At 36.9% G+C, this 19,319-nt stretch overlaps 1 protein-coding gene across 5 annotated transcripts in view; it reads left to right on the forward strand.

Moving 5' to 3' along the window:
* LOC114364473 (periodic tryptophan protein 2 homolog) overlaps positions 1-17,574 on the forward strand; it is a 33,304-nt gene extending 15,730 nt beyond the window's left edge. The window contains exons 10-17 of one of the 5 annotated variants that reach the window (XM_028320644.1): positions 1,529-1,720; positions 3,908-4,053; positions 4,658-4,805; positions 5,432-5,575; positions 11,923-12,032; positions 12,984-13,132; positions 13,722-13,929; positions 17,426-17,574. In XM_028320644.1, the coding sequence (XP_028176445.1) occupies positions 1,529-1,720; positions 3,908-4,053; positions 4,658-4,805; positions 5,432-5,575; positions 11,923-12,032; positions 12,984-13,132; positions 13,722-13,929; positions 17,426-17,555 (1,227 nt within the window). In that variant the 3' untranslated portion in view covers positions 17,556-17,574. Of the gene's footprint in view, positions 1-1,528; positions 1,721-3,907; positions 4,054-4,657; positions 4,806-5,431; positions 5,576-6,755; positions 6,866-7,529; positions 7,679-8,460; positions 8,669-8,733; positions 8,874-11,922; positions 12,033-12,983; positions 13,133-13,721; positions 13,930-15,885; positions 16,035-17,425 lie in introns of those variants that run through there. The other 4 variants (XM_028320642.1, XM_028320641.1, XM_028320645.1 and 1 more) reach the window with 4 other exon arrangements.
* Positions 17,575-19,319: the final 1,745 nt, after the last annotated feature.

A 19,319-nucleotide genomic window follows, 5' to 3' on the forward strand; every position in this document is an offset into this window, starting at 1 on the left:
TAGATTTTTTTTCTTCCAATTACTTCTCGTAAAGAAAACGTAATAACTTTTAAACTAAGAGGTATATCCTGATAAAATAAAAACAGTAATAATGCTAAATAACAGACGATACTAAAAAATACATAAAATACCCAGAATGTGCCAACAAATAATAAAAAATGATACTTTTTGAAAACAATCTGCTTAAAAATTCGTATTTTTTTGGTTATTTGATAAATTTCTCAAAAAAATGCCCCTATAATAGGTGGTCTTTATTACTTTGTATTATTTTCTATCGTATTATCTTTGTAAAACCAAAAATCGCATGTCTCTATCCCTATCACAACATTTGCTATGATCGTTTGAACTAAGCCTCTCTGGGCGCGCCATTCAACGCTTCGTTAACAACGAAACTGAAAATGGCTCTAGATTTGTAATTTTGATAAAGACAAGTTAGATTTCAAATAAAAACCAAAGATTTAGAAGTAAAATAAGCATATTAGTTAAAATTAAAATTGTCTCTACCTGTAGCGGAGAATAATGTTGTGGCAGGCCTTTGTTCAAACGATCATAGCAAATGTTGTGATAGGGATAGAGACATGCGATTTTTGGTTTTACGAAGGTAATACGATAGAGAATAATACAAAGTAATAAAAACCACAGGTTATAGGGGCATTTTTTGGAGAAATTTATCAAATAACAAAAAAAACACGAATTTAAAAGCAGATTTTTTTCAAAGAGTTTCATTTTTTATTATTTGTTGGCCTTTTTTGTGTATTTTATGTACTTTTTTAGTATCGCCTGTTATTTAGCATTATTACTGTTTTGATTTTATCAGGATATACCGCTTGGTTTAAAAGTTATTACGTTTTCTTTACAATAAGTAATTGGAAGAAAAAAAATTCTATAAAAAATTAAAAAAAAATCTCAAAAAATTTTTGACCTCTTTTTTGTCGATAAAAATAGGTCTAGTTTCATCTATTTTTATATGTACACTTTAACGTGACTCACACTGTAGAAGAAATCGACAGCCCCAGTCAAGTGGTTTTTTAAACAAGAATAGGGATGATGACTGGGTTATGAAATCGAAATTCTATTTAGTCCGTCAGACAGACAATAAAAAAATATTAGACACATATTTTTTAATTTTTTTCATAATCGAATTAATTACAATATTATTTGAGTTGAAATGTCGCGTGAAGTCACTTTTGACTAAAATTTCTACTCAAGCGTGACGTATCGCGCCATTTCAACTTGATGTAGCACTGTTATTATTTAATTAGGAAAGAAAATAAAAAATATGAAATTAAATGAAAATGAAAAAGAAAATGTTTTATTTTATTAATAAAGTTGATTAACAAGATATTTTGGTAACCATCCTTTTAAGTATAAGAATACCTGTAGAAGGAGGATACCGCTCTTCCAAAACTAAAATGAGTCTAATATTATTTTCTAATTACCTATCTGTCTGACGGAAAAATAATCGAAATTTTGTCATCTAGCCTATTAGCCTTCAATCAAATCCTTATAAAGTTTAAAATTTTTCCAGGTACACGGAGGTCACGAAGCGCCAGTGTCTTGCCTGGCTTTCAGCCCTACTCTAGCCAGTTCAAAGCTAGCTTCCGCCAGTTGGGATAAAACCGTCCGTGTGTGGAACTGCATAGAGACCAGTTCCGATTGCGAGCCGATACAGCTGACGTCCGACGCACTGCAAGTGGTTTTCAAACCTGATGGAGAGGAGGTGAGTGTGTTTACATGATTATTTTATGTTAGCGTGAAAAAATCGGTCAGCACATAGCTGATTTTCTTTAGAATATACATTTTATACAGGCTGTTAGGTAAATGGGTATATGAGCCGACACTAGGCCATGTTAACATGGCCATATAAATGGTATGGTGAAGTCAGAAAATTGATATCTCCATTCTAATTATTTTAATTTTAATACAAATCGGATTTTATAAAATTTATTTTGTATGAAAATTAAAAAAATTAAATGATGAATGAAAATTAAAAAAATTGAATGATGTGAAAAATCAACAGAAGACGCAGTATTGCTGCTCACAAATACGGTTGTAAATGCACTAGATGAAAATAAATCCTGCCTTGGTGTCTTCTTAGATCTCGCGAAGGCATTTGACACGGTCTCAATCCCAATTCTTTTACAGAAACTAAATGCGGTAGGCATAAGAGGAATAGCTAATGATTGGTTTTCCAGCTACCTCTCAAATCGCAAACAGTGTGTCCGTGTCGGTTCTGAGATAAGCGATGCTCTCCAGGTCGAGTACGGTGTCCCACAGGGAAGCATACTAGGTCCAACCCTGTTTATCGTATACATGAGCGACATCCTAAATTTGAAACTCGAGGGAGCCGACATAATGTGTTATGCTGACGATACAGTGATTCTTTTCCAAGACTCCTCGTGGGATAGAGTTTATGAAAGGGCAGAACAGGGTCTGAAGACCGTCGCTAACTGGCTCAGTAGTAACCTTCTGACATTAAATGCCAAAAAATCTAAACATATAGCTTTCCACAAAACAATAAAAACACAAGCACCTGCCTCGAAACAACTTAGATTACATCTTTGTGACATGATGAATGCTTTAAATTGTAATTGCAACGGAATTGATCGAACTGATAGGATAAAATACTTGGGAGTCACAGTAGATGAAAACATGTCGTTTAAAGCCCACATCTCCAACCTTTCATCCCGCATTCGGAAAACTATATATATTATGAAAAACCNTACCTCAGTTACTTTTTGTTTAGTTTTGTTTAGTCTAAGTTAAAAATATTCTAATTATCTTAAAAGTTTAATAACTGTTAATTGCCATGTACCGTGTGTCCTCACTATATTTTATCAACAATTGTTAACCTGTGTTACTTAAGGCTGCCGCGACACAAGCACAGCTTAGTGCAGCAGCCGCTAGATAAACAGACTGTAATTTTTTTTTTGCTGGCAAATAAAATACTTTTACTTTACTTTACTTTACTTTACTACAGTGTCGCCACTCTAGTGAATGCAAATGCGATAGTCCTAACGCTTCAGCGCCCACCAGATAGTGCCACTGTTATTACACTATAGTCTTTTTCACGTAAGATGATCCGTATGACACTTCAAGGTTATCCATATTACGCATACCACATATGCAGAATATTTTTGAAAAAATATTTGTATTTTATTAGCAATATAATAAAAAAAAATTAACTACTTGTCTTGAAATATATAGTAAAATCTGAGTCTATTGATTATATTTTAATTAAATACGATGTAAAAATATTTTTTATTTCATGAACGCAATGTGTGAAAAGGAATAGATTTAATGCTGGGGTATTTCTTGTATAATAAAATCGATTATTTCCGCGGTTCATTAATCGATTGCAGTGAATACTTAGTTATTAAAAACATCACAAAAATCAACTATGTTTTTCGATTATTGACTTTAATAAACGCATTGAAAATAAATTAATAGTTTTTAATTTAAAGAAACAGAACTAGTACTTTTTAGGAAACGTTTTTTTGAACACGAACAATGAAATTTGAATATTATCAATAAAAAATTGTTACAATAATATTTGTAATTAAAAAAAAACATGTTTTTGTTAATTAACACCTATACAAAATATTTCTCTAAAAGTAGGTTTTACTAACTCTTCGAAAAAAATCGATAGATAAATCGCTATGGTTTAGTTATGTGACATCTCTAAATCTTTCAAACTCGAAACGTCATACGGATCATCTTAGGTGAAAAAGACTATAACGAGTGATATGAACAAAACAGTGGCGAAAGCAAATAGTGTGACGTCAAATTCTTTTGATATACAAAATCTCGACTTGACGGTCATTAAAGTGCCTGAATGCATGCAAATTATTTATTTATTTATTATAAAAATAAAGTTTTCTAATTCTTATTCTTAAATTATCCTCAGATTGCGGTGTCAACTCTAGACGGCAATATTACCTTCTTTAACGTGAGCACCGGCGACCAGACTGGCAGTATAGAAGGCAGAAACGACTTAGGAGCCGGCCGCGCTGATAAAGACCTGATCACGCCAGAGAAGATGCTGAAAACGAAGTGAGTGCTCATCATTATCAGTTCAAGTCAGTTCATTGTTGGACATAAATGCTCCGTAAACTATTGCTGAAAGTCTGATAGCATTTATGTATGTTGTTACAAGTTGTAGGAGGTAATTAAAACTCGGATTTTAACTGTTCCTCTGTGACGAAATTGCCCTTCACTGATTAAGCTGTTATTGGCGGTTATACTCGTATCCTAAGACAATGAAACAGGACCTACTATCGTCCTTCCTTTCAAGCTCTATACAATATTTAAAGCCCTATTCTTGAGGAAGTGCTGGTCTGAAGTATTTTTGATGTACAAACAAGTATGACCAAGTGTAGCATGCATTGCCTAAAGTACGGCCAACTAGCAGCGATAGAAAAGGTCGATACGACTGTCGAGTTGACAATATATTCTGTCTCTTCCCATCTTGTGTATTTGTCGTAATGTCTCGTTCTCCCGCCAAAATATGTCAAAGTCAGACGGGTTCACCCATGACATTGGGTTTGTTTTCATTTGGTATTGCTTCTCGTTGGCCGTACTTTAGTTTAAGATTACATAAAGCCGTGTGGAATGCCCCAGGATATTTATTTATTTTACTTTTATTCTATCTTTTCAGAGCGTTTACCACTATTTGCTATTCCGCTGACGGATCAAGTATCCTGGGCGGTGGCAATTCTAAGCACGTTTGTCTCTATAGTGTTAAAGAAGCCGTTCTCATCAGGAAGTTTGTGATCACACAGAACCGCTCGCTAGATGCTGTTAACGTGAGTAATTCACTATTACACTAATGTTAGTGATAGTTTGGTATTAGAAATGCCAAATCGAATCAATTTATTAAAGTAAGTAAGTAAGTAAAAATTAAGATGACAAAGAAAATGGAAACACATTTACCATCACTGGGATACAAATATTTTATGGTAATTAATTAATATTAAAATGTCAAAGAAACAGTTGATGGCTAAAATAATAAAGTAATGGTTTTGTGCCACAAAATAATATGGCTCCATGGTGCGTACCGAGGGAAGCAAGGTGACTAGCAGAGCCCTACATACCAGCCTCATTCTTAGTAAGGGCCCTAAAGCCCGGTCTGCGAGCACGTAGAATTTTGTCCAATGACCCCAAGCTACCCATCCTTATCGCTCGCGCGTAATTATATTGCTGTCGCGACTGTGCGACGCGCGCCCGCAGTGAGTGTGCGAGCGCTACAGCAACATAATTACGCGCAAGCGATAAGGATGGGTAGCTTGGGGTCATTGGACAAAATTCTACGTGCTCGCAGACCAGACTATACCTAACAATCATAATACCCCTTGGATCAGTCTGAATCCCTGAGGATAGTCCTCGTTGATAAAAAACTTTACCGTACGTAATTGGATTTTATTTCTTTCAGGACTTCATAAACCGGCGGCTACTCACCGAATTCGGCAATATGGCCCTGGTTGAAGAGAGGACGGACCTCGAGGGAGGTGACGTCAGCATCCGCCTGCCTGGAGTCAAGCAGGGTGACATGGCCGATAGGAAAGTTAAGCCTGAGGTAAATTTTATTTAATTTGTATTTCATGCAACTTTTTTTTTTTATATAAGATTATTAGCAATTTGTATTGCCCAAATTACTAATAGTCCCATTAGCCCCTCGTGTTAAGCTAAATAAGCTTTTGTTACGAGTGGGCTCACTACAATAGTCGAGCGGCGGTGGGATTCGAACCCGCGTTCCTCGGATCTCGAGTCGGCCAGTCCGACCCCTTCACCGTTCGGCTATCGTGGCTATAAACTTTATTTTAACGCTTAGGTTAGGTTAGGTAAGTACAATAAATAAGATTGATTCTAATAATGTATAGTATTTCAAATGGTAGTAGGAGTCATGAGCTAATAAGGGCTAAATGATTAATTAAGAGGCTCTCGTTTGGAATCCACGTTTGCGAAATTTTTCGTACTGCTTGATGGACCGACGATCTCAAGCAGATAGTTGGCAGTGGCTGGGTAAAATAAACTGGATCGTTTATCGTTTCTTTGGGACGAATTTGTCACGGTAATACTATCTATACAGTATTCCAACTCGGCCATATTTTTGAAATAAATGTCAACAGTCGCGCGGTACGTCACAGTATGACAACATGCGATAGGGCTACCCACCTACAGTACCCAGTTTAATTACATCTGCCTACTTAGAATTTCTATAATGTATAGTTTTGTGATTGTATTTTTTTATTTAGTTAGACAAACAAAATACTTTGTGAATGGAATAGGTTACAAATGTGTGTTGTTTTGTGATTAGTAGATTTAATTAGTAAAAACTTTAATAATCATAATGATCTGTTACGTTAATTTCGGGCGGGCGAAGTCGTGGGCAAAAGCTGGTTTAATACAATATAATTTTCATTTCAAATCAAACTGACTGAAAATGACAATTTGACTAGTTTTTGACCAATTTGACCGTAAATGACGGTCAGTCAAATTCAATCAGTGTTGTCATTTTCAACACTTGCCCACAGACGTCCATTCGGCACATTCGCGACACCCCCGACTTTTGCATACCGAGCGCATACCGAGATTTGAATTTCGAAAGAAAGTTCTCGTTTCGTCTGTATTAATGAAGTTACAATACTGTATGATAATTATTACCGTGAATTTGTCCTGCAGTGAAGTGTCTGATCAGGGTGAAAATGATATGTGTATCTCATAAGCTCATAACCATGCAATCGGTTTCTTTGTAGGTGCGAGTACATTGCGTGAGGTTTTCTCCGACGGGTGAGAGTTTCGCCGTAGCCGCTACAGAAGGCCTGCTAGTTTACAGCCAAAACGCCGGACTGGATGGAACATTCAGGTTAGTGAAGCTGTATAAGAAACAAACACTTTTTGTTATTTCATGGATATCGTGTATTTTGTAAAAGTGAGATCAATTCATTAAAATTTTATCTGTCCGAGGTGGAATTGTGTAAAGCATTCATTATAATTTGACAGTTCAAAACGTACGATTATTCTGTCAAACGCTTTGTTTAACTGACTTTATCGTACGTTATGAACTGTCAAATGATTACGATTGCTTTACACAATTCCACCTCAGGTTAGTCTTGAAAAAAATCACGAAAAAAAAAAACGAAGAGATGATGTTAGATAACAGTTATTGCAGTCATTCAAACTGCACCTGACTGCAATTTAGCAGAAATCTTTGTGTGATAGACGTGATTGGCGGTATTTGATAAGTATCTTGTACTTGTGGAGAACCAATTACTCAAATCGTTTATTGCATAACCACATTAGCACATTCACATTAGGTCTTACAATTTAGGCAGTTATACAATGTGGACCCAGTTAGAGCACAGCAACTTTAGGAAGGAGACAGAACTATACTCTTGTTTTATTTCATTGCTGAATTGTTGCTACCTTGAAATTAGTTTTAACAACAATGAAATTTCAATTTTATCAACATGAAATAAGGTTGAAATCCAATTAAACACTTTCTTCACAAGTTCTATTTTCCCTTCCAGGCCATATCGTCTAGAGATGGGCTCCACGCCGTCAGCTGTTCGGGATTTATTACGCGAGAGAAGCTGGGGCCCGGCGTTAGTTGGATCGCTTCAACTTAATGAGCATAGTATTATTACGGAGTGCGTTGAGGCCGTGCCTCCTTCCGATAGTGAGTATATTGTGTACTGGCTTTTGTCCGCGGCTTCATCCGCGTGAAATTCAGTTTGTCAAAACGTCGTAAATTATAGCCTTAGCCTTATTCTGGGTTATAAATAATAATACTGTAAAGTTTCATTAAAATCAGTTCAGTAGTTTTTGCATGAAAGAGTAACAAACATCCAGACATCCACACAACTTTCGCATTTGTAATATCAGTAGGATTACAAAAAATATAAGAATTTCCTTGCACATTTTACAATGTGATAACCAGTCCTAAAGGAAGCAAATCTTGTTCGTTTATTACCTTACTTGGCAGTGGCGCCAACTAGTCCGTACAAATGCTTTGGTCCTCATTGGCTTACGATGAAAAAAAAGGTTTCTAATGACATTGTACGGATGAATTTGTACTCTTGGCATAAGACTCAAGTTCAAAACTTACCTACACTTGAAAGTAAAGCAATTACATAATACAGTGTCGCCCTCAATGTTCGACGAACGACGATTCAGAACAAAAATAATTGGTTTATACAAATCTATATATATAAAAGAAAGTCGTGTTAGTTACTCCACTTATAACTCAAGAACGGCTGAACCGATTTAGCTGAAAATTGTCAGGGAGGTAGTTTAGAGCCAGGAGAAGGACATAGGACACTTTTTATCCCGTTCGAAATTAAAAAAAAAAGTCATTGCCATTAAGGCGGAACAAAGTTCGCCGGGTCAGCTAGTTACTTATAGAAGTAAGTTGATAGCAACTTGTAATATCCTAAACCTAACTCTACCTTTTCTTTTCAGTCGAACTAACAGTTTCAAGCCTAGACGACGACTACACAGACCGTCTTCTCATCACGATAGCTCGACTATTAGAAGACAGCCGACATTTAGAGCACTTACTACTCTGGGTGCGGTCTCTGGTCACTGTGAAGAAGCGAAAGTTCCCGCCCAGTGTCTTGTTAGGGCTGGAGAAAGTCCTGACTGTGAAATACTCGCAGCTTAGTAAGATGTGAGTATTGTAGTCTTTTGTTTATTTATTTCTAGGCCTTATTACGATAATTCGATTGTTGGAAGATAGATCATTTAGAGCACTTACTACTCTGGGTGCGGTCCCTGGTCACGGTGAAGAAGCAAAAGTTCCCGCCCAGTGTCTTATTGGGACTGGAGAAAGTCCTGACTGTCAAATACTCGCAGCTTAGTAAGATGTGAGTATTGTCGTCTTAAGTTATTTATTTCGAAGGCCTTATTGCGATAGTTCGACTGCTAGAAGACATCCGGCATTTAGAACACTAATGCCCATTTTCACCATCAATCCCTAATTTTTAAGTAACCCCTATAGTAACACATTTTCATAGGGGTCACTTAAAACTTAGGGATTGATGGTGAAAACGGGCATTACTCCTCTGGGTGTGGTGTCTGGTCACGGTGAAGAAGCGAAAGTTCCCGCCTAGTGTCTTGTTAGGGCTGTAGAAAGTCCTGACTGTGAAATACTCGCAGCTTAGTAAGATGTGAGTATTCTAGTCTTATGTTTATTTATTTTGAAGTACTTATTACGATAGTTCGATTGTTGGAAGATAGATCATTTAGAGCATAATTACTACTATGGGTGCGGTCCCTGGTCACTGTGAAGAAGCGAAAATTCCCGCTCAGTGCCTTGTTAGGGCTGGAGAAAGTCCTGACTGTGAAGTATTCTCAGCTTAGTAAGATGTGAGTATTCTAGTCTTTTATTTATTTATTTCGGCTCCTCATCACGATAGACAGACTCCCACTCGATGGACCGAGGATCTGGTGGAAGTCACGGAAAGTGCCTGAATGCAGGCAGCGCTAGACTAGTGGCTGTGGAAATCCCAGGAGAGCGTTTTGGTTTAGGATTGTAGTTGTTTGAAAGAGTATTGTAGTAATTCTAATTCAATAAGTTCCAAGTTTTTGCCAATAGCGACAAACACTTATTTCCAATGCCCGCGCCATTTTCAGTCGTTCAAGGAATATAAAAATATCATTGTGTTTCAATTTCCTTGACAAAATTATGTATACCCAAAAGGCACGTTTCTTTGTTCCTGTGTATTGTTTGAGAAATATGTCCAAGAGATACTGCTTTAAAAGTGGGTCAGTTCTTATTCAATATTTTTACAATTACGATGACTAACGCTACGGGCGTTCACAAACGATGCTTGCTTAAGTGAAGTAGCAAATCGAACGCACATCGTTGAATAGAGCTCTGTGATTGGTTCGTATGTCACCCTGTGCGTTCACGCGTACTGTGAGACCTCATAGTAATGTTTGTGAATACGGGCTTAAGTACACAGTAAATAAAACGTTTATTGTTACTGTGTCCTTAATTAGTTAGCACTACTTGTACGCACGTCCTAATTATGTAACAACTAGTAATAGATTTTCCGTGTCGTATTTTTGCCTTTTAGTCACACTTGTAAAGTTTCTTACATACGCGCACGTAGGAATACTGTAGGAATATACGTACCAGCTTGCATATCAAGGAACAAGTCTGACTCAACCAGAGTTCGTCATTTATTTGTATTATTGTGTTTTAATTAACAAGGAAATTAATCTATGTTAAACGCATGCAGCGAGCGAAAAATACGCTGAAAATACACAATTACAATCTTAAAATAATATACCAGCATGATACAAATCGTCCAAATGTCTTAGTCATTAATCTCATTAGTGCATTGGAAATTTTGTCTGATCTTCAACCAGATTACGTAATGCTTTATCAAGATGGATGGCATATTGCGATAGCGTTATCTAGTCGATTCAACAAGGTCAATAGTCATGTGTGCCACTGAACCGTTTCCGAATTGATTTATTGTACAATTTTGAATAGGTTTTTTTCTATTGAACTAAAAAATGTATTAAAACACTTTATTCGGAGTACATGCTTTCCATTATACAGAAATGAAATTAAATAAATCCCTTCAGTAGCTTACGGACCCGTTGGTAAAAGTATGATTGATAGATTATGACTTCTTCCGCCACTTCTTCTCTGAACTAGACAATATGTAGTCCCTAAGTAGTGGCAGGGAACTTGCCATACTATAGAATTTGAAACAATGTTGTTCCAAAAATTGGTATGCAAATTCATACATTGTTATTTTACTGACCTTGTCAAATAAATATCGAAAATACACGAATATTACCGTTACCAAGTCACGGGTGAAAATTATTCACATATGATTTGACCAGATTTTGGCGTCAATGTTTACTCACGTGCGTATTAAGAGCGTTTACGCCGTTTGGCGCAAAAACAGTACTTTTTCAACTCGTTACAATCATTAACCGGTAATACTACAAATATGTTATAGGCNTTGCGACGTATAACAATCCTACTAATACATATTATAAATGCGAAAGTTTGGATGTCTGGATGTTTGTTACTCTTTCACTCAAAAACTACTGAACGGATTTTGTTGAAACTTTACAGTATTATTGTTTATAAACCAGATTAACATATAGGCTATAATTTTATGCGATATGTGACAAATAATAATAATAATAATATAGTCTTTATTTCAGGCTTTTACATCCCATATCTTAATAATAAATTTTCAAAAAATGTAAATGTGTACACGTTGGAGACAATAATTATAATTTACCTAGTACCTACATAAAATTTAAAAGTTATTTAAAAACATGGGTAAAATTTAAAAATACGATTATTTAATAAATTAATGGATTATTGAATATTTTTTTTTTTAAACTGTAAAAATTTAAAATATTGTTTTATTTCCTATTCGCGCTCCGGTGAACATCCAACCAATGTGAGAGGAATGGACTTTTATACAGGAATGGACTTTTAAATAAATTTCAATAAATAAATAAGNGAGTGGGCAAACTACAATAGTCGAGCGGCGGTGGGATTCGAACCCGCGTTCCTCGGATCTCGAGTCGGCCAGTCCGACCCCTTCACCGTTCGGCTATCGTGGCTATAAACTTTATTTTAACGCTTAGGTTAGGTTAGGTAAGTACAATAAATAAGATTGATTCTAATAATATGTACATAGTATTTCAAATGGTAGTAGGAGCCATAAGCTAATGAGGGCTAAATGATTAAACAGGCAGGGAAACAGGAAATTTTTCGTACTGCTTGATGGACCGACGATCTCAAACAGATAGTTGGCAGTGGCTGGGTAAAATAAACTGGATCGTTTATCGTTTCTTTGGGACGAATTTATCCTGCAGGGAAGTGTCTGATCAGGGTGAAAATGATATGTGTATCTTATAACCCTGCAATCGGTTTCTTTGTAGGTGCGAGTGCATTGCGTGAGGTTTTCTCCGACGGGTGAAAGTTTTGCCGTAGCGGCTACTGAGGGCCTACTAGTATACAGTCAAAACGCTGGACTGGATGGAACATTCAGGTTTGTGTTATTTGTTGTTGAATTAAAACAAACTAGTTTTGTTATTTTATGGGGATATTTTATTAAAAGTGAGATCAATTTAAATATAATTTTATCTATCCAGGTTAGTCTTAGATTGAATAAAAAAATCACGAAAAAAAAGTTAGTTAACAATTATTGCAGTCATTCAAACTGTACCCGACTGCAATTTAGCAGAAATCTTTGTGTGATAGACGTGATAGGCGGTATGCGATAACTATCTTGTACCTGTAGAGAACCTATTACTCAATACTCAATCGTTTATTGCATAACCACATTAGCACATTCACATGGGTCCGTGGCCGAGTCCCCCAGTTTTCGACGCACCCGAGGTCGACGCCCCCGGTCAGTTAAATTCGATTTGAAGCAATTTTTAATCAAATGTACAGTCAGGCACAAAAATGTTTATAAACGAATAAATATTTATTAGGCCAGTAGAATTAAACACAAAAATGAATCTAATGAAATGAAAATAATTCCTACAAAACTTTTTTGTTTCTTACTACTGCTGGTTTTGGGTTAAAATTTTGCTCCCAGATTGCATAAATAGCGTCAAACATGCATAGTTTAGTATAATAATTAGCTTGTGAAACTTTTTTCGTTGACTGTACTTAGTGCAAAAGCCGAAAAAAATATGATATTAAATTTATTTAAATCGGGGGCGTCCACCACGGGTGCGTCAAATACTGGGAGACTCGGCCACGGACCCATTCACATTAGGTCTTACTATTTAGGCAGTTATACAATGTGGACCCAGTTAGGGCACAGCAACTTTAGGAAGGAGACAGAACTATACTCTTGTTTTATTTCATTGCTGAATTGTTGCTACCTTGAAATTAGTTTCAACAACAATGAAATTTCAACTTTATCAACATGAAATAAGGTTCAAATCCAATTAAACACTTTCTTCACAAGTTCTATTTTCCCTTCCAGGCCATATCGTCTAGAGATGGGCTCCACGCCGTCAGCTGTCCGGGATTTATTGCGAGAGAAGAGTTGGGGCCCGGCTTTAGTTGGATCGCTTCAACTCAATGAGCATAGTATTATCACTGAATGTGTTGAGGCCGTGCCTCCTTCCGATAGTGAGTATATTGTGTACTGGCTTTTGTCCGCGGCTTCATCCGCGTGAAATTCAGTTTGTCAAAACGTCGTAAATTATAGCCTTAGCCTTATTCTGGGTTATAAACAATAATACTCTAAAGCTTCATCAAAATCCGTTCAGTAGTTTTTGCGTGAAATAGTAACAAACATCCAGACATCCACACAACTTTCGCATTTGTAATATTAGTAGGATTACAAAAAATATAAGAATTTCCTTGCACATTTTACACTGTGATAACCAGTCCTAAAGGGAGCAAATCTTGTTCGTTTATTACCTTACTTGGCAGTGGCGCCAACTAGTCCGTACAAATACGTTGGTCCTCATGGGCTTACGATGAAAAAAAAGGTTTCTAATGACATTGTACGGATGAATTTGTACTCTTGGCATAAGACTCAAGTTCAAAACTTACCTACACTTGAAAGTAAAGCAATTACATAATACAGTGTCGCCCTCAATGTTCGGCGAACGACGATTCAGAACAAAAATAATTGGTTTATACAAATTACTTATAGAAGTAAGTTGATAGCAACTTGTAATATCCTAAACCTAACTCTACCTTTTCTTTTCAGTCGAACTAACAGTGTCAAGCCTAGACGACGACTACACAGACCGTCTTCTCATCACGATAGCACGACTATTAGAAGACAGTCGTCATTTAGAGCACTTACTACTCTGGGTGCGGTCTCTGGTCACGGTGAAGAAGCGAAAGTTCCCGCCCAGTGTCTTGTTAGGGCTGGAGAAAGTCCTGACTGTGAAATACTCGCAGCTTAGTAAGATGTGAGTATTCTAGTCTTTTGTTTATTTATTTCGGTTTCTCATCATGATAGACAGACTCCCACTCGATGGACCGACGATCTGGTGGAAGTCACGGAAAGTGCCTGAATGCAGGCAGCGCTAGACTAGTGGCTGTGGAAATCCCAGGAGAGCGTTTTGGTTTAGGATTGTAGTTGTTTGAAAGAGTATTGTAGTAATTCTAATTCAATAAGTTCCAAGTTTTTGCCAATAGCGACAAACACTTATTTCCAATGCCCGCGCCATTTTCAGTCGTTCAAGGAATATAAAAATATCATTGTGTTTCAATTTCCTTGACAAAATTATGTATACCCAAAAGGCACGTTTCTTTGTTCCTGTGTATTGTTTGAGAAATATGTCCAAGAGATACTGCTTTAAAAATGGGTCAGTTCTTATTCAATATTTTTACAATTACGATGACTAACGCTACGGGCGTTCACAAACGATGCTTGCTTAAGTGAAGTAGCAAATCAAACGCACATCGTTGAATAGAGCTCTGTGATTGGTTTTGAACTTTACTGACGAACAGTTAAAGATTATTTTCTCTAACTCGAGATTATTCTGTAACATAGTTTCAAAAGGTAATATGTGCTCGCAATTCGTTGAAGGAATCAATTTGAAAACTGACGAACCTTTTCATTCCGTGACTGTACAATACAATTCCGTGCGAAGCCGGGGCGGGTCGCTGGTATACGATAAAATTTCAAATTGTCCGAATGTCTTAGTATTCGTCATTAATCTCTCTCAGTGCATTGGAAATTTTGTCTGATCTTCAACCAGATTACGTAATGCTTTATCAAGATGGATGGCATATTGCGATAGCGTTATCTAGTCGATTCAACAAGGTCAATAGTCATGTGTGCCACTGGACCGTTTCCGAATTGATTTATTGTACAATTTTGAATAGGTTTTTTTATTGACCTAAGAAATGAACTAAAACACTTCTTATTCGGAGTACATGCTTTCCATTATACAGAAATGAAATTAAATAAATCCCTTCAGTAGCTTACGGACCCATTAGTAAAAGTATGATATATTATGACTGAGTTTCTTCCGCCACTTCTTCTCTGAACTAGACAATATGTAGTCCCTAAGTAGTGGCAGGGAAGTTGCCATACTATAGAATTTGAAACAATGTTGTTCCAAAAATTGGTATGCAAATTCATACATTGTTATTTTATTGACCTTGACAAATCAATATCGAAAATACACGAATATTACCGTTACCAAGTCACGTTTGAAAATTATTCACATATGATTTGACCAGATTTTGGCGTCAATGTTTACTCACGTGCGTATTAACTCCGTTCTAATTTTCATGGAGGCGTGAATTGTGACGTCACGCGTGGTCTGTGTCATACCTCGTTACATAAGTGAAAATACTTGCCCATTTTGGGTCAAATCAGAGACGCAATAGGTAACGTATTGATAATAGACGAATTAGACCTTTTTTTGTCAAAAGAAGATGTAAGATACATTCTGTGATGCCGTACATTTTAGAGATGACATAATAATTAATTACTAAATCTCGACCTAAAATATGCACCATTGCAGAGTTTTTTCCGCCATTTCTTCTACCAGCTGATATATGATGTCCCAATGCTTGGTAGGGCAAACTATAGTAATATTTGGGACGTGTATAGTACCCTGAAAAGGGCTTACAGATCGTATCACCCACGAAGACTCGCCCCACCATTCTCCCGCTTAGGTTTGTGTGTTATCGGTACACGCTAAATCATCCATGAGTGCACACGCACACTACAATAATGACGCTTGCTCGGATTAAATTCCCCGCACCCCGCGCTTCCCTCGACCAATAATTGGTGGGGCGTGTCTTCGTGGATGAAACGACCTATACATACTGATTGAAGACAGTATTATTATCTTTGTTTTCAGCTGTAACTTTAAGATTGAATTTCAAGCCATCTTTTTTGTTTCCAGCTGTGACTTCAACAAATACACCATCCGCTGCATCAAGACCGTGGCTGAGATAGCGCCCAAAATGGAAATGGAGGTAGACGAGGCCAGCGACGATTCAAGCGGCCGCGGCACCTTCTCCGATTCAGAATAATAAATGTATTATGTTAGTAGTTTCTGTTCTATTTTTACACACCTACCCCCTTACTATAGGTCAAGCGATTAACACAGTGAGTGCCTGATGTATGGGAGCGGCACGTCAAACGTCAGCGAGACTTCAGATTATCCTTGCTTGTATCACAGAATATTAATAAGTACTACGTACAGAAGTTTTACTTCGCGAAGGTATTTAAAAAAATGTATGCTCTATGTCATTAACAATATGGTGTAATTTAGCCTGTCTCAAGAGTCAAGCACCATTTTGTTGACAAACGTCAGTGATCGGCACTGCGCCGAAGCTATAGGGCTGACTTCGGTAAAATGTGACGTGAGGTGCCAAACTGCGGAAAATGGCGGAGGAAATACATGATTTAGCATGAATTATCATGAATAATATTAACTACTTATTTACCTCTCAGTGTCTTGAGGCAACTTAAAAAAGTACATTCTGTGTTTTTATTATTATTTAGGCAGTTAAATTTTTTTCTGCTGAACATAGGCTGTATAAAATATTCTCAAAATAGTAAAAAACCTTTGATAATTTACTATTTGATAAAGAATTTACGTATTTATTATTGATTAGGACTAATGTATACCATTATTTATAATTATGGAGTCGATGTTGGAAGATTTGAAGATTTTATAGTTTCCTTAAGCTGTCACTTGACAGCCTGGCACACTTTTACTATGGTGGATCAAAGTATTTTGGTTTGACTATAGAGCGTGAGAACACCCACACAGTCATAATTATTTTAGTGTGAATAAAACTAGCATCGAAATTACCTAAACTTGACATGCCACGCTAGACGTAAACGCTCTTAACTCCGTTCTAATTTTCATGGAGGCGTGAATTGTGACGTCACGCGTGGTCTGTGTCATACCTCGTTACATAAGTGAAAATATTTGCCCATACTTATTGGGTAACGCATTAGAAGATGTATGTTGCATACATTTTATAGAGATGTTGTGAAGATAAAATAGTTGAGTTTTTTCTGTCACTTCAGCACCAGTCGATATGATGTCCCGAAGTAGTAGGGCAAGCTATAATAGTATTTAGAATGTGTATGTATAAAGGTAGCAGGAAAGCGCTGGACGCAGGCCGCTACCAACCGGGCAACATGGAAAGCATTGGGGGAGGCCTATGTTCAGCAGTAGACGTCTTATGGCTGAGATGATGATGATGTATGTATAGTGCCCTGAAAAGGGCTTACATACTGATTGAAGCCATTCATAATTTCAGGCACAGGATGTCCACTTTTAAACGTAGGCCTACCCCAATGATTTCCACATCGCCCGGTTGGTAGCGGCCTGCATCCACCGCCTTTTTGCTACCTTGAGTTGAAGCCTATATTATCTTTGTGTTGTGCTATGTGACTGAATTTCAAGCCATTATTTTTGTTTCCAGCTGTGACTTCAACAAATACACCATCCGCTGCATCAAAACGGTGGCTGAGATAGCGCCCAAAATGGAAATGGAGGTAGACGAGGCCAGCGACGATTCAAGCGGCCGCGGCACCTTCTCCGATTCAGAATAATAAATGTATTATGTTAGTAGTTTCTGTTCTATTTATACACACCTACCCCCTTACTATAGGTCAAGCGATTAACACAATCAGAGCCGTATGGAAGCGGAACGGGAGGATGTTTTTGAGACGTTAAACGTCAGCGAGACTTCAGATTATCCTTGCTTGTATCACAGAATAATAATAAGTACTACGTACAGAAGTTTTACTTCGCGAAGGTATTTAAAAAAATGTATTTGACAATATGGTGTAATTTAGCCTGTCTCAAGAGTCAAGCACCATTTTGTTGACAAACGTCAGTGATCGGCACTGCGCCGAAGCTATACAGGGTGGAAACGATAAGTGATCTCATTCGATTATTTCTAAACTATACAAGATATCGAAAAACTGGTTACTGATCCTGAAAGTGCTTCACGAGCTCTATCCAACGGTACCAATAATAGGTTACAGAATTAACTGGATCTATCCGAAAAATAATTATTTTCAGCTTCCATACATTTAGTAAAACCACATAATATTAAAAACTATACAAGATATTCAAAAACTGGTTACTGATCCTGAAAGTGCTTCACGAGCTCTATCCAATGATACCAATAATAGGTTGCAAAATTAACTGGATCCATCCTAAAATTCAATGTTTCCAGCTTCCATACATTTAGTACAGCCACAGTCATGGCACTCATGTCTTGATAATATTATAGCAAGTAAAGCCTAAAACCAATGTTTTCCATGAATAATTTTAAATAAGAATGCAATTTAAGAGTTCATTTTAAGTGTTTATTGTTTAATAAAAAAAATTAATACTTCTAATTTTGTTTGACTGGCATACATTTAGTATGGAGGCTGAAAACATTTAATTTTCGGATAGATCCAGTTTATTATGTAACCTATTATTGGTACCGTTTGAAAGAGCTTGTGAAGCACTTTCAGAATCAGTTATCAGTTTTTCGGTATCTTGTATAGTTTAGAAATAATCGAGTGAGATCACTTAACGTTTCCACCCTGTATAGGGCTGACTTCGGTAAAATGATGTGACGTGAGGTGCCAAACTGCGGAAAATGGGGGAGGAAATACATGATTTAGCATGAATTATCATGAATAATATTACTACTTATTTACCTCTCAGTGTCTTGAGGCAACTTAAAAAAGTACATTCTGTGTTTTTATTATTATTTAGGCAGTTAAATACTGCACAGTATTTAGTACACAATTTTCTTTATTTTCTTCCATCATACACAAGAATACGCCTGCGTGAGTCAATGTTCGCTCGTATGTGAGGCCTTGTCGAATAGTATCCTGTAGGTGGGCCATCGTGCGTGTTTTGTTTTCGATGTAAACTCGCGGAGATGAACAGGGCTGCTTGTATGCTCTGTCACGTCATAATATGTCAACGTCACCCCTCCCGTGGCGCTCCCATACCTCAAGGACTGATCGAGTTAAGCGCTAGATCTCTAATAAAACTTACACGCGCATTGAACACTAATTTAAAGTGACGTAATTTTTTACGTTCGAAATGACATTTTAAACTACTATTCAATGCGTGTGTAATTTTTTATTAGTAAGGGGGCTATTGTCCTTTCCACAAAAAACCGTTATTGATGATTATCACTGACGTAGCGAGTTACCGTTCATGTATCAAAAGGGTCTTTAATGCCCGTTTTCATCATCAACCCTTATTTTACGTGATCTCCATGGTAACACATAACAGGAATTTTGTTTATTTTGTTTACAAAGGGGTCACTTAAAAATTAGGGATTGGTGGTGAAAATGGACATA

Source organism: Ostrinia furnacalis, unplaced genomic scaffold, assembly GCF_004193835.3.
Source record: "Ostrinia furnacalis isolate ACB-3 unplaced genomic scaffold, ASM419383v2 OfSCF7437, whole genome shotgun sequence".
Classification (NCBI taxonomy): Eukaryota; Metazoa; Arthropoda; class Insecta; order Lepidoptera; family Crambidae; genus Ostrinia; species Ostrinia furnacalis.